The sequence below is a fragment of the Mastacembelus armatus genome, chromosome 22 (assembly GCF_900324485.2).
Source record: "Mastacembelus armatus chromosome 22, fMasArm1.2, whole genome shotgun sequence".
NCBI lineage: Eukaryota > Metazoa > Chordata > Actinopteri > Synbranchiformes > Mastacembelidae > Mastacembelus > Mastacembelus armatus.
In genome coordinates, this window is record NC_046654.1 from 7,897,865 (window position 1) to 7,924,852 (window position 26,988).

At 39.9% G+C, this 26,988-nt stretch overlaps 1 protein-coding gene across 4 annotated transcripts in view; it reads right to left on the minus strand.

Moving 5' to 3' along the window:
- Positions 1–828: 828 nt before the first annotated feature.
- luzp1 (leucine zipper protein 1) overlaps positions 829–26,988 on the minus strand; it is a 44,522-nt gene continuing 18,362 nt past the window's right edge. For all 4 annotated transcript variants that reach the window (XM_026297702.2, XM_026297452.2, XM_026297620.1 and 1 more), the window contains 6 exons: positions 18,133–18,483; positions 15,714–17,997; positions 14,672–15,183; positions 14,375–14,554; positions 7,373–7,653; positions 829–6,688 (listed from right to left, as the gene is read on the minus strand). In XM_026297702.2, the coding sequence (XP_026153487.1) occupies positions 7,417–7,653; positions 14,375–14,554; positions 14,672–15,183; positions 15,714–17,997; positions 18,133–18,264 (3,345 nt within the window). In that variant the 5' untranslated portion in view covers positions 18,265–18,483 and the 3' untranslated portion in view covers positions 829–6,688; positions 7,373–7,416. The remainder of the gene's footprint in view (positions 6,689–7,372; positions 7,654–14,374; positions 14,555–14,671; positions 15,184–15,713; positions 17,998–18,132; positions 18,484–26,988) is intronic.

Sequence of the window (26,988 nt, forward strand, 5' to 3'; positions counted from 1 at the left end):
TAAATTACAGTTTGATATCATGATGATTTCTGTAATTAATGTGGAAATCCAATTTTAAAATCCAACAGGTGCTGTTCACTGACAATAAACAGAACAGACAAGATTGCAGCATAGATGAGGACCAGGCCTGATGGGTTTTTGACCACAACATTTTTTTATCACTTCCCACCTACAGTATATATAAAAGACAAGCAACTGAATGCAATAGATTCAAAGTGGTAGTCTGAAACTGCAATTGTGTAAAAACTGTTCTAGTGAATGTGGGAAACTACCAGGCTGCTGAGTTTAAGTGAATAAAAAAAGTAAAGCAGAAGAGTAACCCCTCTGAGATGCACTTAGACAAATTGTAGCTGCGAATCAGAGATTGGTCAGTTTCACATGAAATGTAGGTTTTATCAGACTAGATTGTTTGAGATTAGAGGATTATTTAAAGTAACCCACAGCTGCAGGAGCAGAACTGCTGGATTTCACAAAGTGAGGCGTAGCTGCTGAAGAGAAAGTTGTGTGTGCTGACTTTGCATTCCCCAACAGCTTGTGGTTTTCCTCAATGTACCTGACCAATTTGCCTCATTTGTCTGCCTGCTTATTTTGCATGTAAGCTGCTGTTCTCTCACTTTCCTCTGTACACACACACACACACACACACCCTCACACACACACACACACACACACACACACACACACACACACACACACACACACACACACAGGGTGTACCCCAATGAAAGCAGAACTTGCTGAGCTTGTTCCGCAAAAAGATTAATAGAAATGGTTGGTTTTTACAATACAGTGGGCTATGAGCACACAAACACACACACACACGTTACAAACAGCTTGGTTTTTATTTTTATTGGAATACATATGGTCTGCTGTACAGTTGGCAGCTTCAAGAGACCTACATGCAGAGTGCGCCAGCCACAGTAAGGTTAGAACATGCACAATGTATTAAGTCTAAAACAGAAAAAAATGTCCATCTGGCATCACTGCCACATTGAGAAGCAATAATAAATCTGATCTCATTACATACATTTTTGTGTTCGACACCCCTGTCTGACAGTCTCCTCCTGCACACAAATCTATAAACACTCAGCATTAAAAAGAAATTTGATTGTACAGGCCTGGAATCCTTGTGTCTGTGTATATGTGTATATATGTATATGTGTGTGTGTGTGTGTGTGTGTGTGTGTGTGTGTGTGTGTGTAAAACTGCTGAGATTCAGTTTTATGTTGGTTTTAATTACTATAAGATGATTCCAATTATTTTGTGTATGTTTATATTTTATGCACGTGTCTGGGTCGTGCACGCTTCTTTCTTTGGCAGCACTTACAAACATGACATTCAGAAAATGTACAAACCCTGAATTTATGAGCGAGGGAGAACAGAGCAGCGAAGAGGCAGGAGCGCTAAAAGATCCCCCATAAAAGCGGCACAACACATGGTGAACCGCTCAGCACTGCAGACCTGTTCAGCTCCGATAAAATGCACATAGTGCTCATTCTTCAGTGACTATGACACAACCCTGGCTTCACTCTCTCTTTTAAACAGTATTTCTCTCTGATCCATAGCATGTCAGAACGTCCCCAGGTCGTGAGAAATGTCTTGCGTTAAAACAACAAACACAAAATACAGGAAGAAGTACTCTCCAGGAGTGTAATAACAATGAGAAAGATACATCATCTTGCAAAAAAAGAAAGAAAAAAAAATTCTTAAAATCGTGATGGACAAACAATATATTTCAATAATAAGGCCCACTTTACAAAATTACAAGATTTTCCTTAAATAAAATCTATCCATTATAGCTTCCAAAATAAGACATCTTTTGTTTAACAAAGAAATAAAAAACATACATAACCAGAAAACAAAAGAGAAAACCCTCAAATTGAATATTTCCCCTTTATTCCAATATCCTAGAGACATGGGATCCATCTTGGGGAAACATTGGCACGGCCTCTTGATGTAAACTGGAAATACTGCGGAATGATTTTGGCACAGCGTTAGAAGGCTGAGATGCAGGCAAAATAGGGTGCCATAACTTAAGAAATATGTTGAAACATGATTCATTCACTGAGTACATGCCATTTTCCATTGTTTATCTAGTGAAATTATTCTTAAATGCTGTAATTGGGCTGGTGCAAAAAAAAAACAAAACAAAACAAAACAAAACAAAAAAACACACATCTCTTGACAGGAGTACATTCAGCAAACAGCTCCTGAAAACAGACTCAAAAGTACAATTCCGGGACACGAAAGAAGAAACTTTTTGACTAAGAGGACTCTAGGGTGCATTAGTCATTTTGAGGTCTTGAAGTTAAGTGCTGGTTAAGTGCAGATTACAGCCTATGGCACCCAATGACACCATGACCCTGGCTCCACAAAGGAGGCCTTTGAGGAAACAGGGAGAGCCATTTCTGCAGAGACACGCCAATCTCCACTAAGTACATTCTAGTCTACTTTATAAAAGGGAAAAAAACAATGACTTGTAAATAACAGATGTTTATACATACACCAACAGAGCTTTAGAGGATTTCTGTTAAATCTCTAGCTGGTATTTGAACAGGAAAGCAGAAGCAGCCTCTTTACTCTTCACTGCTTCACCTTATAGGAATTTTGAATCATTTCATTCGAAGATACGTCCCAAACATTCTTCTTGAGCAGCATCTATCATACCAATTCTCTGATTTAACAAATGTTTTGCCAAACTGCCATCCATTCATTCATTCATGGATCACAGGAACCGGCAAATCCTAAAACAGCACCCAGCTCTTTCTTTATGGCGGCACAAAAGGCCAAAGTCCAGAAACCTGAAGAGTCCTGAGTCCCAGATGACCAGTGAGTACAGGTCACCATGTCATCACTGTACAGGCTTTTGCCACTGGAAGCAATACATAAGACCTGTGAGTAGTGGCATGATGCCCAAATAGAAGTCATAACTGGTCTTCATCATGACACGCAAAGTTCAGTTAGGAAACTTTCAATGGACGGAGTGAAGATACAGCCAGGAGAGCAGCAGCGTGAGTGGACTTTAGAGTTTTGTAAGGAAGAAAAGCAGTGTGCATTGTGAAGGATGGAGTTTCAACTTTGCCTTTATAAAAAAAACCAAAACTGTTTCCTTTGAACCCTGTCTCCAGAAAGAAAACCCTCCAACGCACCATAAAACCTACAGTTTCCGACAGCCTGGCCCTTCTTGGGAACCCTGACTCGAGCACTCTCTTCTGTTTGAGGAGGGGGAAAGTTAAGAGGCAAGGAAGGTAGAAATAAAAGTGACAGAGGCTGCACAGTTTAGTTGTATGGGTGAAACTGTCTATTGCATGGTGCATAGTAGGGCATCATATGGGTGGAGGGAAACGGGTAACACAAAAAACTTTATGGAGGCAGTAAGGCAAGCTAAGGGTTGAGGAGGGCAATAGTGTTTGTACTTGCATCACCAAGTTGCTATATACAGTAATCCTGACCCACAGTGATGTCAGCCTTAAAAATAAAATTTAAAAAACAGTATAACATGCCAACTCTCACAAACACACATGCCCATATGTCACTGGGAGCCTTCTTACCCAGGGATCTGCAGCAGCTTACAATGAACTAGTTCACGTCAAGCTTTGAACAAGAGCCCTCACTGACATATTTGTAACAGCATTCACTGAGGAACAAACATGTGCCTCTCTGGCTCCATGAGTGCTGGCTAAACTGGACGTTGGATACTCGTCTGTTTTTATAACGCCCAAAGTGGACGTCACTGTCGAGCTGTCCATCTTCCTCTCTCCTCTATTTATATGTCCTGAGTCAAGATATAGAAACAGGTTTAGATGCAGCCCTGACCTCTGACCTTTCAGCTACCTAGGAGCTGTCCACCTGGAGTTTAATAGAACAATTGTTTGGGCCATCAAAACACCACTATTGCTTTGGACAATGGCTTTCCCTTTAGAAAATGAGAATCCAAGACAGATGCAGAGACACAAAGGAGGAAGAGAAGCAGAGTGGAGATGAAATTGCATTTCCTCTTGGTAAATGGTAAAAGTGGTGGGATAAACATTAAGAGAGACCACAGAAGGACTATATGATCACCAAGTCAGAACAGTGTTTTTTTCTCCATCACAGCACTACACACTGCAACTCTGACAGACATAACCAGAGAAAGCTCCTTTCCATGGCGGTGTGGTCTATATTCTTTGAAAGAGAAAGAGGGAGGGGGACAGCATCTTCTCAGGAAATCTTGTTTTGTCCTCCATCAGAGAATCAAAACACTTTTACAATATTTCATACAACACGCACCACAAAAGAAAAATGTTGAACAAGGTAACCTTAAACTCTACTGCATGTAATTTATCAGCAGAGCAAGTGGAAGAATAAGGGTGTAAATCTGAACTTGCTGGGACACTCCACCTATTCAACTATATCTCAAGGCACAGATGAACATACTGTTGATAATAATGAAAATGAACATTAATGATTGCATATAATCGCCTGCTTGCGTAAATGATAATGTGACAAAGTGGCAACAGATCGTGCTCCTGCCACTTGGAATACCTCTTGAAAATAAAACAATCTGTACATAATATGGAGACAAATAAATATTACAGCTAGATTGTGAGTGATAAGAATACAGAAGAACTGAGAAATGTAGTCAGGCTGAAACAGATCATCCCCAGCAGGATCTGACCCAACAGTACTAAAATCCATAACAGCAGAGAAAGCAGATAGAAAGCAGGCTTTAAAAGTCCCAAGTTCTTTAGCAGATCCCATGTGTTCAGAGTTGTCACAGTTATGGTTATATGATCTTGTCAGAGGAAGAATGCAGTCATGTTGGATTGGTGCATCGAGCCATGAAGCAATTGGTCATTCTCACTTGCATTGCATTCCTCAGCAACATTCATAAATTTTATTCTGGGATCAAAGTTTACATCACCTGTCGTACTGCAGTTAATCTTGTGTGTCAGCCCAAAAATCCAGCAGGAGCCTGTTCAAACTTTACAGAAAGGTTTAACAATGTCAAGTGAGGTTTCTGGCATTGATATGCACCATTTACCTCAATGAAAACACCGTTTTTCATTACTGGCCATCATGATATCAATTTCTTCGGCACCCCCATTGCTGCTATGGCCTCCACCAATGAGAGATTGCTCCAATATATCAACTACAAGTTGATATTTATGATGTAACAAAATAATACACCAATATAGAATTAACAAACAGAGGTAAACTGGGACGATTCGCACGGCGAACCCAGTCACATGTAAGTTCTTTGTGGTTGAAGTGTCCAACCCTTTTGTGTTTTTCCTATCACTGGCTGGCATGTACACAATATTTACAGCAGAACTGAAAAAAAAATGTCTGCCAGGCCAGGTTTGCTGGTAATCTGAAGTCCAACGTTCAGTTTAATCAGAAACTCAAAATACATGAATGCAGACAGTTCCAACAGCTGTAAAATAAAGCACCATGGAAATTGTAGCATGGTTTGAGGTTATGAACAATGCCCCCGCCAAATGTTCTTTTTTTTTTCCCCCTACAATGTGCACTGCATTTCATTACGTGCAAACTATGAACTTCTTGTCTTGATATGGTTGAGCAGAAAGGGAAGGGAAAGGATGATGCAGAACAGGAAGCGAATTACCAAGAAGCGAAACAAGTGGTGAAAAATGTCAAAAAACATGCAGTAGGTCCCTACTTGTGAAAAATAATGTGTGTTTGTGTGTGCACTACTAAAATGCAGCCAACCAGCAATACTACAAGCAGAGTGCATGCTGAGTCACACACTCTTTCAACTGCCCTGTATTTTTTACTTTGAATCATGCAAATGCTTGCTTAACATCTAAGACCCCAGATTAAATCCAGTTTGAGGTTACTGCAAGCCAGAAGGTAGTGAGAGCATTTAAAAATAAACCAAAAGTTAATAATGTGCTTGTATTCACTTGTTGTCAGCATATGTGTTTGTATGGTTTATGTATATATGTGTGAGTAAATCAGAAAAAAAAAGCAGATGGCCAGGCTGATTAATCAAAGCCATTATGAGCTAAGTAAGAACAAGTGAATATTAATGGTATCTGCAAAGAGGGTAATTTGCTTCCTGTTTTTGGTCACATTATAAGTAAAGACCTGTGTATACAGCCCTGTGAGATGAAGATGCCTTTTTAAGTTTTAAGTTTGCCAGACTGCTGACTTATGTTTGGGTTTTCTTTTTAGTTATCAAAGAAGGATGTAATTTTGATTCAGAAGCAACATATCCAGCTGTAATGGTCCTCTGGGAAAGGCATTTATAAGGTTTGAGTCCTTCCTCCAACTGTCTTGAAACAATCTCCGGCATGAAGGATTAATCTCTAGCCATCCCCAGCATGCCAGCCTCTCCCTTGTCAAGTTTCAGGATTACACTATAATACATCCAACACAAGAAGCAGAAGAGGATAGATACACGGGCTGGTGAGGCGACCACCACAACACTGTCTGGGCTCTGTGTTTCCATTTATTCCTCTTTTGGGATAGAGTAAGTTCCGGATACGAAGAGCCGTTTACGTCTCAGCGCTCAGGGTCAGGTCTGTGGTTTGTTGTTCTATATGGCTGCAACTGGTAATTTTATTTTCTTTGCTTGTTCCATAGCTCCAGATGTCTGTAGGAGATGGTGGTAGGAGGTGTAGCCATTAGTTGATGGGAGACTGATGTTTGGCTTTGCTTGTGTTATTGAAAGATTAATGGAGTGCTGTTAAGAAAACAAAAAGATCTTAATGCTTCATATTGTAATATTTTATCAAATATAGAGCAATTTCTTTATAATTTCCTAGAAAGTTTGCCAGAAAGATCAAGGTCATTTGGCACCAACTACGGGGAAAAGACTCTGTAAACACAGTGGTGCATTTCTAATAACATTATTACAATGAGAGTCTTTTAATGATGAGACATGAACATGTAAAACTGTGAAATTTATTAGCATGCAAGAGGAAAGAAATTTCCAATTATAAATGATGAATCCATTTTTAAATGTAAAAAAAAATGCAGCCTTTTCTTTCAAGGAAATTTCAAGCTAAATTACAGTTCTCTGGAAAATACTCTAAAAAACAACAAACATTAAAACAAGGCATTACAAAGGCTTTCTCTCTACATTTTCTTGCATTCTAGCTTAAGGACACTTCACCAGGCTGTAGCATGCAGTGAACCTGGGGCTTCTCAGGGTGTCACTGTTTATTAAAGCACCGTGTCAGAATACACTACTTTCACTAAAGTGTGTCACAGCAGTAGTGGCTCAGCTTAATAGTGGAAATTTGATGTGAAAGTCCCTTAAGAGAAGTCACATTATTACAAAAGGGGTAATTAACATCAGTTGTCTTTAATTAATCAGCCAGGAGTCAAAAGAAAAGATAAGGAACAAAGAAAGTGCATCTCTTACCGATCCTCTATGCTGTAGAAGTCCCACTTAGACTTCTTAGTGGTCTAATGATGCTCAGACTGACGGCTCCACGGTCGGCTCACCGTTCCACTCCTCCCCTCAGTTCTGGCCCCTGACCCTTGACCCCGACTGGACCACAGCTCCCCTCCTCTGGAGGAGGAGGCCCCTGCTGTCTTAGACGTCCGATCATAAGAGCAGACTGAGTCGCTGCTGGGTAGTTGTCGTCTCCAGGAAGCTGGGCTGTGGATTGGTTTTGGAATGGGGTCTGCGTTATCACTAGCCTAGAGGGGTTAGCATAGTAAACATAGAAAGAAATTAGATCAAGAAAATTGTTGTCCAAAGCTAAATAGGCAGCAGCAGCAAAGCCCTGTTTAATAAGTGAATTGGGTTGGCATATGATGGCATGGGCTTGGAGAGTAAGACTACTTTTAAGCAGAGGTTAGTTTATTCAATCCCATATAGTATGTTTATAGGAGCTAGGGGCGAGGAGGATTTTGTTTGGAATTTTGCATTATGGGCATTGAATACATGCTGTTTATGTTAACTGGTGTGTGACAAGACAAGTCTGCCATGTGGCCTGCTGCCAGGGGAAAAATTCCCAACCAAAAACCCCAAACATACCCCCAAGCTGAGAGATTTATAATTTGGTGGGCTGACTAGAAAACAAACCCCAAGTTACTAGTCTGTGGTAGCTACAACAGCACGTCCCCTCTCATAACCTCAGTAACCCTGCTCTAAAAAAGCAAGAGTTAGATGACGATGCAGTTCCTACAGCACACAGAACCAGCTCCTGTAATTTCAGCTTTAAAAAAAAGCACCATAATTAGTGACATTTGGTGGGTTGGAGTTGGCTTTTGATGCCATTTTAGAATGCACTCTCGCTAATTGGCTTTAATGGAGCCCTGCTGGACTGCCTTTCTCTGTCTCCAGGGGTAACAGACAGGAAATCAGTTACCAGCGAATCCTGCCAAGTGGGCGTGTACAATGTGGTCATTTCCTGCTCTAGTCATTGGAGGGAGGAAACAGCAGAGTGGCATACTTTCCTTCTATGGTAAGCTGGTGCAGGCCCGGGGGGCTTTCACAAGATTGCCATGTAATGCACTACCAGTTCTCCTGATACACTGGAGACTTGTACATTATTCAACACATTGTAACATATTTAAATAAAAAAAATATGCTAGACAACAAATGTTGGCATGTAATAATGGGCAAGGAATGTAGTGTACTATAAAACTGGACAGCTTTTAAACGATGTAGGAGTTCAGTAGCAGCAAAAATAAAAACGCTGTGTGCTACAGAAAGCTTTCCATGTGACTGAGTATTAATTTAATAATATACTTGGGTAAGAGAAACTTCAGCCTGTAACAAATGCTACTAAATAACTCAATGTGAGATAGAGGAACTCTATTAGAAAAGCAAGAGCTGCTCCTGCTCCCACCTGAATGCTTTTATCTTCGAAAAACCCACATTTACTGGCTGTCATACTCAGCAATAGCAAATCATCTCTGGCATGATGATTTTGGCGTAATGAAAGTGTGGGGGACTGAGAAAAGCAGTGTTGCTAGGTAAAATGTCAAACTACATCTTAAGAATGTCTTGGAGATTATGTGAGTACACATGTTTACAAATTGTTTACTCAGCTCATTCAATGTGATGCTTGGAAGAAAAAAAAGTCTCTAAAAAGTGCTTCCTGGGCAAAAAAATACATCTAGTCACCAGAAAAATATGTTGAGTTGCTACTAAATATGTCTAGTCGCTAAATAAAACATTTAGTTATTCAGAGAAAAAAAGGGTCAAGTTGATAAAGTTCTCACAAGTTCAATTTGACAACCAAAACAAAAACTGTATGACCACTCCACTTTCTAATACAGAATAAAGCCCAGTTGGTTTAACAAAATAACAAACAGCATGTTGAAGCTGCTGCAGAACCAATTATATCCCTGCTTAAAATCAGTCTGCCCTTGGTCCCATGCACATTTTTCAGGAATGAAATTGTCCAGCCAACCTAAACTCTTAAATCTGCTCTCCAGCATGACAATACCCTTGATACTCCAGGTGAAATGTTTCAGAAAAGGTGAAATTTGTATTAGACTTGCCCAGATGATGATATGTTTATTAGTTTTGAGGTATGAAAGTCATTCATTTATTGCTTTTTCATGCGTCATTTAAGCACTGTCTGATGTTTTAATCTACTACTAAAAAGACCACAAAGTCAACCTTAAGATGCTGTACAGAATGTCCCGGGGAGCTTTTTCTGCAGAAGTCACATTAAGTGTATATAGGCACCGTAATATTATTGTCTTTGTTATGCCCAATTTCTGTGTTGTCTGTTGTTGTTAGGATTGTGTGCACTAGTGAACATCTTGGCCAGCTCTTCCTCACAAGGGACTTCCTGGTAAAATGAAGGTTTAAAAAAAAAAAAAAGTGAATGAAGAACAGTGGAGCAACTGATCCCACACTCTAGCTTGCTGCTACTGGTTCTGATCCAACAGAGGATGTTTTGGTATCTTGTTCATTGGCCGTATCAGCACACTGTCCTCAGCCAAACATAAGGTCACAGCTCATTCATGCACTGGTTGAGGTTTCCCTCTGCTACAGTGGGAAGGAAGTATAACAGTGCTGTTTTGTTCGGTACTGAGGTGTGGAGTGACTGCTTATAAACAAATCCCATTTTAACACTGACCTGTTGGGCTTATTCAACAGGAATTTGGGTTCAAGTGTCTTTTGGACCAAGTCTTATATTCTCTTTCCCCACCATCTGGTCTGCTGACCATGTCTATTATCAGCATTTTAACAAGACAAGACTACGGCTATGAGGCTATAGTTGAGCAGCAGTGTTTTAAACTAAATGTTAAAGTCAGTATTTTACAGTACAACAATAGTGACAATGTTAACATATTGATTGAGTAATGTAAGGTAATATCACCTTAGTTTAACATGTTAGCCTTCATTACCAAATATCAGTAAACAATGTGCATTGCAATTTGTAGTGCAAGTATTTGGTCATAAATATTTGGCCAATTAAAATTATGATGGTACAAGAAAAAAAAAAGAGATGACTATGATTATTACAGTCCTGAGTCTGTACAAATTTGTGTTTAACCACCTAGTAGATGTTATATTTCACTGAATATAGATACAGATTTATGTTCTACACAGCAAAACTAGATGTACTAAATTACATGGAAATCCAGCCAATATTGGTCAAAACATAAAAACCTAAGTGTCAGGGAATCACCAAAGTCATTAGACCTAATCTCTTTGAAGAGTATGCATGTGTAAACTAAAGTGGCGATCAATTCTAAATTTTTTTACTTTGCACAGTCACTGAATTCTCACGAGATTTGTGAGTTCACAAAATCCTGTGAATCCATCTTGCGAGACTCTGCAGTGTGTAATTTTACTGAACTGCTAGTGGTTTGGAACAATCAGTGTCCTGTGAGGATGTGGCATCAGTTAGGGGTGAGATGATGGCCTAGGGTGACAACAGCGAGAAGTGACGGTTTCTTAGGGTGCCCACCCCAATGGTTCTGTGTAGCAAGCCATCTGGTGTGTCAGGATAGAGAATTTAGATTTTGGATGAAAGTGGTGGGGAGACCATTTGCTCTATTAATACTGGTTTGGACAAACCAGAGGCAAAAATCAAGGCTAAACTGCATACATAGATTTGGGACATTATCATATGACCATGACCTTTCGAATGAAAAGATGCCATTCTTTGTCCCATGAAATGTTGGATAAACGACAAATGAGTTATTTATGAGGCTAAAAAAGAGAGATAATCAATAAGCTATCAGTTAGCATAGGCTTCCCCAGGATATTTAAGGAATTGGAAGTGCTGTCTCCTCTTTAATGACTATTGATCATTGGTGTCTTTCTAGCCTACAGGAAGCTGATTTAAGTCTACCTTACTGTCATCAGCCGTTTAAGTAAATGATCAGAAGAAAATTAAAATGATGTAGACAGGAGACATTTTAATCACATTTAGAAACAGACTTTTTTATGTTCAAAGAGAATTTAGGAGGAATAAATGTCTAAAACAGTAATATGTCATCACATATACAGTATAGACATTATATATACAAGACTGCTGCTATTTAAACGCAACTACAGATTATGTTTTGGTCAATGATAGAAGTACAGACACCCGGTGAAAAAATACTTAATAGGATGTTACCTAATGATAACCAACTACATTCCTCTTCCATCAAACTATACTTCTCCATGTGCAAGCTTGTAATAATACCACCCTCTTCTATCAGCCTTGACACTTTAATCACAAACTAATCCCAACCTCCCACTGTCCTAACTACATCTGTATTTATCCAAACCTAGTGGGAATGGACATTGTTTAGACCACTGAAATGTTCTGAAAATCCAAACCAAAGATGACTGGCTATGTTTCAAGACGTGCTTCAAAGCCCAATCATGATTTAAAATATGTTTTTTTTTTTTTTGACTGTAGAATTTTTGTTCATAATTGCTATCCAAATTGAGTGACCAGTTCATATATCAAACATCAGGATGAACATGGTTTAACTGTACCACATAGTCAACCAAACGGGTTTAGGAAAATCCCATAATAGGGTATAAAATGCATGATTTGCTAAAACGCTGAAGGAGTGACAACAAAACCTGCAGTTTATCAGGCCACTGGTGATTTACCACATCAGAGACAAGGCAGGGACTCATTCAATAGACTATTTCCAGGGTAATCGGGGACATTGAGGGGAAAGGATGTGGAACAGGGTCACAAAGAGGAGACTTATGAGCTAAACTGAGAAAAGAATAAGTGATCAGTATCCTGCAAATGCAGAGCTGGGGTCAAGGCTGTGTGGTGAAACTGACCCTGACCAAGCACCTCAAATGCATGTCAGGGTTTGGATGACAAATTAAATAGGGGGATGGGAAGGAAGTGTGGTAAGAAAGGGTCGAGGCTTAGTGCGTTACACAGATTTCAGTGAGCCCAGTGGAGCTAATGGGAGGGAGGGGCCTTAAAGGCAATTACAGCTCCAGGGCCATGGTAGCTGTTATGTTTTCATATAATGGCTCAGTTGGCTCGAGATGAGAGCCAGCAGATGTCTGGGTCCTCTGTACATTTACTATATAAAGTAAATCTCTATTAAAATGTCTTAAGAGCATTGATTAAAGGTGTTATCACAGAAGGATATAATTAATTCTATGTTGCATGATTTAAAAAAAAAAAAACGTAAAATGATTGAAAAAACTTCAGAAGATGAATAAGAGTAGAGAATGGAACACTTACACCAGGTAACCAAAACATTTAATATTACACATAATTTTGGTTGAACTGATTTGATTTCAATTGACCTTTTTTGTTGTTTTTTTTTTTTTTTACTTTGTCCTATTTTCCTGTACCTTCAATTGAAAGGATCTGCATTACCATTTGACCAATATTAAATTAATTCTATACATCATCTTCCAACTTCAGTATGAAAAATGAAATTATTTTAAAAAAACAATAATAATAAACAAGATTAAAAACATGATCTGAGGTAATAGTTGACAGATTTTGGAGACAGTTTGGTCTAACAAAAAAACAGGCTTGGTGCTGTACCTACCTTCAGTAATATGAAACTGATAATTAGTCAAAACAGTGAAGACAAAACATTAAATAGTGCCAGGATTTAGGATTATCTTCTAGAGTGGATCTGTGTGCGCAGTATAAAAAAACGACTTTATGGCCCTAGATTGCAAACAAAACCAAAGATGATGGATGAAACAGCAAACACTTTGCATGTGTGTGCCGGTCTCCTTGGCAACATTCAGTTTATTTGCAGGGGAAACACAGGGATCTTAGGCCCCTAGTCCAGCCTATTTTGTCAAACTGACAGACTGGCATGTTGTTGGAGCCATGGTGCCTACTCTGTAAGCAGTATTACAGCCATTTGAAAGTATTCACCTTTTTTTTTTTTACAGTACTCCATCTTTCTGATGACTTGCATAAACTTTTACACTCCATTAATTATCTAGGCAAGCTTACATGACTGCATGTACACCCATATGGGCAATAACCAGGCTCAATCTGGCTCCTTACACAGAAATGAGCTGGTGTGTTAAATGCTGATGAAGGAATATTTTAGGTTTTGTTTACAGCCATAATAAATGTGAAAATCTAAAAATCTCAGAATTGCTAAAGGGGGTGAGTTTTCCCAAAAAGTTATTTTTACTAATGTTTGCATATAATAGCAAAGTAGCCTGGCATGAGCATCAACTGTAATGTGGTCACTCATTTCAATACAACAAAAGCTATTTTCTTCTTGAGGTTTAACCAGCCTTCATTTCCCTTTGTTAAGGTTTTTTAAATTCCATCCTCCCTTTTTTGTCCCTCAGTTTTCTCTTTGTGCTTAATGGGGCAGCAGGAGTGCGGCCTGCAGAACTGCTGTGCTAAGCTTCAGGTTTCAGAACCTCGCATCAGGGAAAAAAACAAGCCGAGTCTCATTCAGCGTGAACATACCAGGAGCTTAGCCCTGCAGTTATACTTTCTGGACTTTTACCTGTGAGAAAAACTATTTGCAGAAGGTTACAGATCATGACCATAATCACTGGTAGTGAGTATTTCAGAAGATACATGATGATATATGACCTTACTTGAAGGACCAGTTTTCCAAGAATGGAGAATTTTTATTTACTTATTTTTTTTAAAAATGGTATGTCATGGTGAATGGAAATGTCTCTCTCTGTTTACTGTAAAACAAACTTACCTGTGGGTATTAATAAAGTAACCTAACCTAAAAATGATAGCAAACTAGTCTAAGATCCTATCTAGGATCCATGTGATACGTTTGACAGTCAACATAAACAAAACCTTAATGAAATATGTTTCTACCCAATACAAGAATACATACCAATACTAATATTTTCTTCTGTGCGAAGCTTTTCATTTTAACAATTTATATTTACACCCTATTTCCACTTGCATCATTTGAAATTGAAATGCTTATGAGAGTAAAGAAGTGTAAAAACCTAAAGCAGTCGTACCTGGTGTGGTTGTGTGTATGATCGGCCCCAGGACTGAGACGTCACAGGTGCATGGGGTATGGTTCTTCCAAGGACTCCTGTTTCCACAGTGGGAGACTGAGAACTCTTGCCCCGGCGAAGCACTGGTTCTTCAACGTCTCTATTGTTAGTAACCACACTGTTGATCCTACGCATGTACACCTGGTAGCCACACAAAAAGCAACATTATGTAGCCATGAAGAGGTACACGTGACCTCCAGTGTATTATTCCTCTTTGTGTAGGGAATGTACTCAATCATTACTTAATCATTCTCTTACCTCTGCAGGGGATGGTCTGACTCCCTTCTGTGATGCAACATTACCACCAGCTCCTGTGCCACTATTTAGTGTTTCTTCTGTGTCAAAGGTGGTTGCCCGGTAAGCCCTCCATGTCGATGCTGCTTCTGCCTCGTCCTCAGAGCCACCATCAGCCATCGTCCTTGTGTCCCCTTTTCCCCGGCGTATCTCATCCACGGAAGCGGTGCCTCTGTTCCTCCAGGTGCTTCTCATACTCACATTCTTCATGTCTGGTAAACTGTCTTCTTGGGAGTGCTGGCTTTGTCTTTGGCTTCTCCAGCTGGTGACTGTGGTGGTGCTGCTGCTGCTCTCGAAGCCTGACTCTGCATCATTATAGTCTGAAGAAGTATTGTAGAGTTTGGACCTGGAAAAGGACTCGGTGTGGTCGTCCGCCCCACAGTCCTGGTCCTGGCAGGGCCGCAAGGTGATCTCACTTTTAGGGATGGAGATCTCATATGGGATGGAAATACTGCCGTGGTGCTCACTGCTGGGGCCTGTCAATGAATAACATTTTATGAAACCAAAACATTTCACAGATGCAACAGGCTGACAGTAAGACTGGTAAAACAGTAAAGCATCATTAAACATTTACCCATCAGATGCATGATGAAAGCAACCTTAGTGTTGTGAACAAATACCTGCAACTTTAATGAGATTCTCAGCCTCAGCTTCTTTAGTTCTAGTTAGAAAACACTAGCATGTTACGCCTCTTTTTCTAATGTAGTTGCCATTTAAATTTCATTCATGTTTTAGTCCCATTTCACAGCACATTGTGCGAGTGCTGCAAAAGTGTACAACGAGTGTTCAACACCAGGCGTACATGATACCATCACACAAATGTCTGACAAGAGAGAAAGTTTCAGTCATAGTGCAGACAATGTTTGAAGTGTTACATTACATTTCAGTGATGTTATATTGTTGTTTGTGTTAATGAAAGAAGTTGCTGCCATTAATGAACCAATATAATCTGTTGTCGTTACAGTGTAAAAGTGTTCGAGTGAAACAGTGAATTACTAAAACCTACCTATGAGTATGTTACTGGTGGAGGTGTGGCGTTCTCTGACGGGTATGGGCTCACTGGACACACTGCTGCTGCGGCTGCTGGTTCTTGAAGAGCTTGGGTCATTAGGGTAGATGGTTATACTACTGGTCATTTTACTAGTTGTGGTTACAATTGGTTTGGTTGAGATTTTGGGTTTGCCATTGGTAGCCAGAGGTTCTGAAATCATCACTTCTTTCCTATCAATCTCAACAATAGCAGGCTTGATGACAGCTTGTGACCTCAGGGCCTCACGAGGGCTGCACACTCGCTGGATCTCAATCCCTGATGGCGTCTGTGTGGCCCCCTGGTGCCCTCCCTCAGCTAGCTGTGTTCTATTGTGGAGCTCCTCATCAAATGAGCTCCTGAAAGAACAACCCTCTGAATGTGAGTCATGGACATGAGAGTATCTAGGATATCTAGAGGTTGTAGTCCTACTGCTTATGTTTTTAGTAGCTGTCTCAGTTATGGGCTCAGATTCAGACGGCCTTGAACCTGTAGATTCTGTCTCAGAGGCAGAGGAATGACCCTCTGACCCCTGGTCGTTGGGCAGTAGAGGAGTGACGTGGGATCTGTAGGCCGTGTATGAGCCGTTGGCTTTGGAAAGGGTCGAGGTGACAGATACAGAGACAGACTCCTGTACCTGGTCTATTGATTCTTGATCTGATACAGATGCTACTTCCTTCTCTAGCGCAGAGATACTGTTGATATTGCAGGAGCCCTCAGGCATGATATCAGAGTTGTTTGACTCACTATCACTACCTACATACAACTTTGAAAACTTTTCTACTCTGCTCTTTGTCTCCCCATCAGCCTGTTTGGGCATCGTCCTAAGAGGCTTCTGATCATTAGCTGCTGGAGGATAACGACTAAGAACATGCACCTTTTTATTATCACTAGAAGATGTATTTACAGAGCTGTATGTGGCTCCTCTTGTCTTCTCCTCAGTTATTCGTCTGGTGTCTCTTATTCCATTATCAGATGATATTGCATTAGTTGGGATTTTGGGTGTCCTCTTGCCTTTGTGAGCAGGACTGAGGGCTCTCCTTACTGACTTAGGAGAACTGTCCTCTGAGTGGCTCAGGTCTTTGCTCCTCAGCTTAGTCTCTCTCTTGTGTTGAGGAGAGAGCTCCCTGTTCCTGTGTTTGGGGGAGTTTGGTTCTGAGACTGTTGCAGCACTCCTATATTTAGGCTTCTCTTGTCTGAAACTACCCTTCACAATAATCTCTTCATTGTCAGCTTTGCCATTCTCCAAGACATTTGCAGGACTACTGGGGCAAATATTGCTGTTTCCACTGCTGTGTTTATCCACATTACTGCTTACATTTCCTACAATTCCACCTTTCCCACATAGCTGTGTCCTCAGCTGTTCTACCTGCTCACTCAGTTGCCGAGCCCGATTTCTTTCCATCTGGAACTTCTCATGAAGTTCGCCATTTTTGGACTCCGAGTTCTTCAAATCCTCCTCGACTATCTCAAGCTGTTTAAGGCGATTCTTCAGCCTCTCAATTTCCTGTGTCAGCTCCTTTACTTTGTTGTCTTCCTCCTGTGAACCATCAAGACTGCTGTTCTTCTCATTTTCAGATTTGTTCACCAGACTGATGTCACCAGGCACCTTGAAGTAGTCAAGGCTTTTCTCAGCCCTCCTAAATTTACCTGTGAGGAGCCCTGTGGATGACAGCTCGTCTTCAATTCGTGACCGCATAAAATCTGCCTGGCCAGCGTCTGTTGATATGCCAAGGCGATTCTTCTGGTGCTCCAGTTTTTCAGTCAGCTTCAAAATGAGCTTCTCATCTTCTCTCTGCTTCTCCAGTAGCCTCTTACGCTCACTCACAAATGTCTGGGTGAATCCCTTGAGTTTCTCAAACTCCATAGCCAAAGCTTGCTCTGCTTTGTCCAGTTTTGTCTCAGACCCCTCCAACTCCTTCAAACGGGCTTTAAGGGTCTCTAACTCAGATGAGAGCTTCTTGGTCAAATTCTTTTCCTCATTGAGGCTCAGGCAGAGCTGGCTGCAGTCAGACTTGCTTTTCCCAAAGGCTTCTTCCAGTTTTTCCAGTTCGGCCATCCTACGTTGTAGACGTTCGATCTCAGCCTTTAGCTCCTTTGTAAGGTTTTCCTCCTCTTCCAGTTTCTCTCTAACTGTGCGGCAGAGGTCCTCAGCTTTGCGTACCTCCTCATCTTTACCCTGGATTTTTAGGAGACGTTTCCTCAGGGCCTCCACGTCGCCAAGCAAGGTTGAGTTACTGCCTTCTGCCTGGATGATCTTGTCCTGTAGAGGTGAGTGTTTTTCCATTCATTAATTTATTTATGTATAGAATGTTAGTTCCACCTTACTTCCCTGAAGGCTTCTGAAATATAAACAAACAAAAAAAAAACACACCATCACAAATCACCCAGTACTGACCTGCAGGTCGAGCAGCTCATCCTCAGACTTCTGCAGCTTGTTAGTGGCTTCTTCCAGTTCATCCAGTCTTCGAGCGAGACTCTGTAGTTTGTGCCGTAGATGGCGATGTGTCATGTCTTTATGATCAGACATGGCTACAAAGTTCGTATTTTGTTTAGGTGTTTATTTTATTGCTCAGATTATTTGATAACAGTGTTTTGGGAAGTCCACATTTGTGAGGTAGTTTTAGCAAATCCTTTAGCCTCTTAAGGAAATACTCTTCTTCTGGTGGTGTGCTTTGCTTTGTTTGTGTGTCTGTCACTTTAAAACTGAAGTTTACTTTGAGTGCTGTTTAGCAGGCAAATCTTTCATCTGTAGGAGGGAGAAAGGAAACAACAGTCATCATTAATTTGTCAATGATTTGTCATTTTCATTTTTTAGACGTAGCAGGGTAAGTGAAGTAAAGCAGTGAAAGAGGAAGAGATTAGCTGATGGCACACTGTAGCAGATAAGAACGGTCACAATATTGTATGATTTTACACAAACTATGAGACAGGGCTTGAAGAGGCGAAACAGAGCAAAGCATGAAGGTTACTATAAAAACACAATGCACATGATTTTGCACATATACAAATAAATCTTGTTCCAGCTACACTTTATAGCATTTACAAACATAATAGGCAATACAGTAGCTCTCTCAGTGAGCACAAACTGTACCTATGTTTCCTTTTGTCACTGAAGTAGAGTGTACTTCACCTTACCTTCACCGATAAAGGAACTGGGGATGGTGCAGTTTACATGCGTACATGAATAATGGGGTTTCAACATGCTTGCACACCTGCGCAGGCATACACACACAGACATCCACATTTTGTCGTCTCCCTGCTGTTCCATCCAATATTGATTTCTGCCTGCCTGCTTCTGCCGACAGCAGCATATTTCAATAACACCGACCTCTTTCACATACCCCCAATATGTACACATGCACACCCGTCACTTTGGCAACCACTACATCCCAGGTCTGTCCCAACATGACACTATTCATGGTCACTTGGAACTGGTGTGATGATAAAACAACAAAATGACCACACAATGTGTGTCACATATTTCAGACATTTAGTTGGTGTAGTGTTTTCAGGGGCTGCATCATGAGTTTGATCCTACACACTCCCAACAAGCTTATCTCTCCAGTGTATAGGCAGAGATTGGCTGTATGTGGTGGGAATACTGCCAATTTCCATGCCGCAGTGTTCCTGTCAGCAAGGCCTCCATAAATCTAACAGCCAATGCTTTTGTCTCTTGCATGATTGAGGTAGAGGTCTTTCTTTACTTCTAAATCCCACGACTCCCTTCCCCCACCATCACTCTGCAGAGCTTCCCTACTGACCACGAGGGGGGGATGGAATTGACCTGAAGGTGGGACATAACATCTGCATCATCACTTATCGACCCCCCGATCACCAGCCCCGACTCCATGTCTCCTCTTTCTTCTCACATACAGTACCACATTCAAAGCTACAAACCACAGCACTAAACACGACAGTAGTTTTCTTTTGCTTGAAATTACTCTTAGTAGTGTAAAAACATCAACCAGTGCAATAAATTTTTTTAATAATCTTTTTTATCTATATGAACTATGTGCCTACATGGTATACAACAAGGTATAACTTGCCATTGCGGTTTACTTCGGTTCAGCTTCATATATTTCCTATCGTTTCATTTGGCATAAAAAAAAAGCCCAAACCACCCTTTCCACAATTCATTAAATGTCTTGTTGAACAAAAACCAGCCATACGCTTTGGAAGTCAATATGGTAACAATTACTTTATAAAAAAAAAAAAAAAAAGCGCTATTTGAACTCAAAGCATTTAACTGTAGCATTTTAATTACTACTTTCATAATGTCTAGTGGTTTGGTAATCTTCTCAGTGGAGTACAAGACTTCAAGGAAACAGAGACCGTAGATTAAAGTGGGAATGGGGAAAAGACAAATGGGGAAAAATGCTGGAGAGAAAACTGCTATCTTAGCTGTCCACTTGAATGCCAAAACACCTTAATCAATAAAGTAATTCTGTGTTGCATTTGGCTTCTGCAGCTGTGGCGTGCTTAGTGAGTTGAAGGCCAGTTTTTGTTGCTGTCTCGAGGTGGTCGCTGTGGTCCAAACCTGTCCTGACCGATCTAGTGCCAGTGGAGTAAAACTGTTACATATATTTTTTAATATATCCATTAAAAAAACAAAACAAAAAAAACAGTAGTTGCAGTTTAATTCCTTATGACACCTCTTCAGACTGAACTATACAATTTGGAGAAATTTTAACAACAAAAACTTAAAAGAGAGCTACAATGTGCCTCAGCAGAGAACAGTTATTCCCTGGAAACCAAACTAGATGGATAATTTTCCAGTTTGGTGGTCCTCTCACTTACCAATGAAACAACCTTCAAGTTCAGTCTTTATGGCCCCTTACATATGATTTTTCAATTCAACAGAACCGAGAGCAGCTCTGGTCAAGCCTCATCCGGGCTAATAACATTTTGTTAGGTCCAGCTACTCCTGTCTTGGCAGGCTCCCTACCTCTCTTCTCATTCTCTCTTTATTTCTTTGCCAGCTTTCTACCTCCCTCCCTAATCTCTCCCCTTCCATCTCTCTCAGACACGCACAGCAGCATGACCAAGTGAGAGCTTTTAAGGGGTGGTGGTGCGTACAAAGCCAACCCGGTCAAGGGCTAACCTTTGCCAAACCAATCAACATACCTGATTCACTTATTACAGGGCTGGGGCCTCATTAGCTACAATCAGGACAAGACAGGAGGGAATTAGAAAGATGGTGGGTGAAATAGAAAAAAAAAAGCTGAAAAGAAACCAGTGGAGGAAAAGGGAGAAGCAAGGAATGAGATTTGAAGAAACGATGAAGAAGGAATGTAGGTCATCAGTATTTACAAATTCCTTCTATTTAGGAAAAAGACCTCCCACATTTAAGTGCTCACAAGCCCTAATATTTTTGTATCCCTTTGATTTCAAACACCTGGATACTTACGAATTAGAAGGATAGTTATAAGTTTATTATTCAGCGTCAAGACTGACATGAAGAGTACAAGGTGTGGAGCTGTTTGGTCAAAAACGGGTTTAAAACATGTAGAAGGGAGGAAAGGAGGGGAAGGAAGTAAGGCAGGAGGGGAATTGGTGAGATATTCTGAACTTGGCTCAATTTGAAACAAGTTTTATTCCCCTGTTCTGTGTGTGTTTGACAATTCTAGGACACCTGGAGAAGGGTAGGAGAAACTGACACATTCCTACTGACAGATTAATAAGGGCACCACAGTCCCTCACTCTGCCTTGAATAATCTTAACCAGGCCAGTGACAAGCTACTAGGCTGCCTCTCTTCTGAACCAGGGCATTATCTGGGTTTAAGAGCCAGGACACAGAGCTTACATAAAATGTTTTTGATTTGGTCTGCTTTGGACATCACACAGATCAGAACAATTATTATCCAGATATTATTCCAGTCAATGAGATTATGGTGGTCGATTTTCTGATGGATTCTGTGAATATTCTAATCTGTGTGAATACTGTGACTATAAAAAAAAAAAAAGAAAAAGCAAAGCCCAGACTGATTGCTCCATACAACACTATGACTCTGGCACCTTTCACTTCCTACAATCTGGACAGGAAGTTCCCTACTTGAACCTTCACTCTCTTTTGCATTGCTACTTCTGCTGTTATGAGAAGCAGGGCCCTGAGACTACAGGAAGAGGCTCCTCTACCACAGAGGACACCGTGAGATGAGCTCTGTCTGAGTAAGTTTATGTGGCTCTGCTGTTAAAGATGAAGATGGGATGTTAGTGTAGGGCTGAATCAACTGAATGCAGGAAATTGCATCAGGGCCCAGAGCCATTCACCATGTTGAAACTGGTGGCAATTTAATTACCTGTAAATAATTTCCTAATAGTGAATTTACCAATAAAGTATATGAAAAACTGAAAAGCAGTTAATTTAACCCCTACATGGTTAATATCACCTTGATCCAAAGCATCCGTGACTAGGTCCAGTTGCATAGCTAAGCAAGCATAGCAAGTTCCAGCTAAACCTGTGCCTCCTGTACGCATGAGAAGTAACAGTAACAGAAGTTCATACCTGGAAACCTAGATATTTGTCATTTACAGGTAGTAACCACGAGTGAGTATCTAAAAAAGAGAAAATGAAGGCAAATGCAAACTGATCACACACATAGGAAGGACAAAGAAAAGAAAAAGAGTTTTTTTTTTTTCCTCTGAAGAACAATACGAATGAACTTGGAAGTAAAACTTTTTTGAGGAGGTCCATCCACTATGCTTGTACTTTCTTAAACGCGCACAACAAGGTTACAATCATACACTATATCATTAGGGCTTCAGCCACTCTCTTCCTGGCTGCCTGTTGCCTTGAGTACATTATGTTCTACCCATGAGAGAAAGAAAAAGAAAGAAAGAAAGAAAAAACATCTTGTTTGCACTTGTTAGAATGTATGGGTTTTCCTTATAAATGGTTAATAAAGGGCCCAAGTCCAATCAAAATGTCTCAATCACTTCTTCATGTAGGAGGTTATTGCAACTTTGAATATGTGAATGTGACAAATACTGTGTGTGTGTGTGTGTGTGTGTGTGTGTGGAAGGACGACTGCAGTGGATGGATGCTGGCGCAGCAGTGGAAGCCACAAGATGGTGGAGACCTGATGCTTGGCCTGAAGTTTTCCATTTTTCCAAGAAAGAAAAAAAAGGCATCCCATAATGTTCGGTTTGTCGTTTCCTGTGCTGTCACGTTAGTTTTTTCTGCTTCTTCCACCCTTTCAATTTTGAACCACTTCTGGAAAAGTAGGAAAGAAATGAAAGGCAGCCTTGCATTTCAGCAGAAAAATGGATAAAGAGCTAAGGTCATGTAGCTCATTTATTAAAAGGAGCTGATTGGACGAGATGGGAATATAATATCACTATAAACAAGAAAACAGATGCTGTCTCCTTAATGTATATTCTTTCATGATTTTATTTTCATCCCAATTTTTTTCTTCCACCAGTTATTACACCAAAACAGTGTCAAAATGAAATAAAAATTGAGTTGGTACATCTGCTCTTCACTTCTATCTTCAAAACAGACATCATCAGAAATTTAAGGTGTATGGTGAATCGTGCCACTTTTATAGGTCTGCTGTAAACACTTTGAAGGTTATTTTAATGATTTCGAGCAATTCATTGAGAAAACACATCAAGCAATAATGAAAAAAAAATTTGTTAGCATTAAAAATAAAAGCTGTTCTAACATAGTAATAGTGCAGTTCGTAAAGAACAGTGGATAGTGTACACACCCAAAACCAGGTACCAGGAAGAAAATCTGGATACAAGAGAAAAGGAGAAGTTGTCTGCATACAAAATAAACTTTTATTGATGCCATAAAAGCACGTGTACGCGCACACACACGCGCATACACACAGGGCCATAAAAATAAATATGACTGAAAATCTCAAATACAGGATACTATGCTATCCCAAAAAAAAAAAAAAAAAGATAAAGTATAATCTAGCACCTAGTCCAGCCAGTGAGTTTATGCTAAGGTAGCCAAAAGTTGTCCTTATGACATTTATGTAAAACTCATAAGTCTTAATTTAAAAGCTTGGCTGAAAGTAACCATTCTCTCATTGGTCTTAACCCAGTAACCCAGAGACTCTCCTCAACCCCACCCCAGTCTGGATACATCAAGAGTCTTGCTACTGGGGCTTAAAAAAAAAAAAAAACCCACAGCAGTCTGCTTGTACAAGCAGGGAAGATAAGAAGATGACAGAGGGAAATATGGGGGAGGGGAATGAGAAATGCCAGTAAAATGGAAGAGGGAAGGAAGAGACAGAAATGGCAGGGTGACAGAGAAACGCCAGAGGCGTTGCAGTGACGGATCTGTCATCTTTTTTGCAAGAGTATGATGGTTGCACATATGCACAAAATCTTTGGCTTCTCCATTTTTGATCTGATTGAAGAGGTGACTTTAAAGCCTGACTCAAGGCCATCAAAGCTTTTTTGGCTCTGCTCTTGATCTTGATGGCAGATCAGTAAATTAAAGCATGTTCTTGATCAGAAAACAGTGAACACAGGATTACACGCACTGGTCACTGTTATTGCGATCAAGTAGCAGAGCAGGGGAAAGATATTAGATGCTCTATTTAAAAACAGCAGCGCCCAAAAAATACTGGCCAGTCATTTGCTAAGCAGCCAAGGAGATCTGGAACAACTTACTTATAGTCAGTGCAATAAAAATACAGAATATCACGGTGGAGGTTTGGACAGATTCAATATATTGCTCAGTGATATTTCCATCAAATGCATGCTCACCAAATCACGGAGAAGATTAATGCAATCTCTATATTTCCCTGTTACTAGTAATATCTTTCCAGTATGTCTCTGTTTCAGTGCTCAATACTGCACAGCAACCAGTTGTGTTTATTGCAAATGCACTGTCTAATAAGTATACACATCAATGCTCTGTGCTAATCTTATTCAATAATAAAATTATAAATGGATGCACATTTTAATATTTATTCATTTGAATATATTTGGAAAGATGTGCAAAAACATCTAAATGTGTGTTTCAAACACAAGTTAAGTAATACTCGTGGTATTGACACAAAAATACATATGTCCTCATGTGACTTCGTAGATTCCATAGAGTATGTCCCCACTCTAATTTGGCATGTCCTCAGCCTGTTGCCCAGTGTGTTTAGGGTCAGAGGTCACGGACACTGTAAACATGCTAAACACTCAAACAGGAGTGAGGCCCTGCATAGGAGAATAGTGCTGTTTCAGACTACAATTGAGACAAACCCAACTGAGCTGAACTGTATCAGTCTGACTAGAAACTGGAAAATCAGAGTGGGTTTTTGTTGCCAAATAATGTGGTTGCTGTACAAGTAACAAAAAACACATGGATACTCAGACAATAACATGTTAATGATGAGTACTGTGCAAAAAATGTTCTGTAACAAATTAGTTATTTAAGAATTGTAACCACAGAACATAATCAGACAGTAACATTAGTGATATAAATTTACTAAATCAGTCATGCTCAGCAAGCAATGAATACAAGTAATTTGTCCCTAAAGCTCATGCACATGAATACAATCTTCTACTAGATACAATGAAAATACATACCTCACATATAGAAGCAACATTTGTGTACAAACTTTAGGAATGTCAACCCCCCCCCCAAAAAAAACAACTCTTGTTGCATGAATGAGTTTGTGTGTTGTGTGTGTGTAATGAAGCCACAGGAAGTCACAGTTGCAAAGTGATAGACAAGAAGACTCCAAGAGGAGAAGAAACTGTTCACTGAGACTGACATGGCATTAATATGAGCCACGATTAGAAAGGATCACCACTGAACAGAAAAGGAAAAAGAAAGAAACCAAAAGACAGGCAAGGAGATAATCTAAGTCTATTTGAACAGTTGTTAAGGACATTGTTGTGTTTGTGTGTTGTGTGTGGCAACAATGAACAAAACAGAACCAAATAGTGGCCATTGGCTGTATCACTGTATAAATATTGAGTGGTAAATAAGAAAACTGTGGAATTGAAATGCCAAAGACTTAAGTTTGTTCACTAGGGTTCAGTAACAAGTTTTTTTTATTTTTCCAACTCCATATCTTAAAGCACTTTCTTTAAAAAAAAAGAAAAAAAAAAAAGCATATCCCATGTGTTACATAATATAAGCTGAGGAAGTCATGTTGGTATAGCTGTCCTCATTATGTTCTTAAAGTGCAGACATTTTCCTACAATGCTATTTGGTAGTGTTGGAAATCATAGATTTTATCTTCAAAGCAGCCAGTATTTTTAATTGTTAGGAAGTGATGAGCTAACCTGCTCATCCACTGCCTGCGACTCCAGTTTAGGACATCAGTCTATTATGTGTCAATGCCTAAACAGCCTTTAAACAAGCAGAGTTGATGGTAGACTGACATTAAAAAATGTGGTCACAGTGGATAAGTCCATGTGCAGACACTATATTTATTTAATTTATTACCCTTAATCTATAAAACAAATGAAAAGCACTTCAGGGAACAAAAGCCTTAATCTGTCTAAATCCATGTGAAGAGAAACTATCTGACCTCACAGTGAAACTGTGTTCCTGTCAGGATCAACCCAAGCTACCTATTTAAAGCTATGCTTAACAGCTGTTTAAGCACTCTCAGGTATCAGCAGACGTCAGCTAAAATCCTTTTATGAGTCAATGAGTGCACACGGATTATGAAATGTGAAGATGTGTTTAATAATGAACTCCTTGGGAAGGAATGTGTGTGTGTGTCACTGCTTCCCACTGATAAGGGAACATAAAAACAACACAACATGATGACACTTGTTAAGAGCCAACACGGGGTAACTAACAGTCTGTACAGCTGTGTGAATAAGTATGAGTCAGGCTGAGAAGGAATGAGGCGAGGCAGACAGACAAAAGTTAACAGACAGCTTAATAGTGATAAAAAACAGAGGATGCCAGATAAATAATTTGTCCCTTTACTCCTTAATTCCCCCCTCACATACAGGTTGTGTCATGTGTTCTGTTTGGTTGAGGCTTTATTGGCTTAAGGATTTAAAAAAAAAAAAAAAAACAACTCAAATTTCAATGAAATCTTCCGGCAAGTTAAGTAAAAGAACAAATTATTTTTTAGTGAGATTTACTTCCTTTTCACTCTACATGGAGATTCTGATTAAAAGTGACATTTTAAATGATACGAAATCTAACAAAGTGAGTACTGAACACCCATGATAGAAGTATGGACACTGTTTTACTTGTAATTGTAAAAGCTGACTTTAGACCATCCTCACTCTGTTAAACAAACATTTGCAAAACATTAGGCTTCATTTC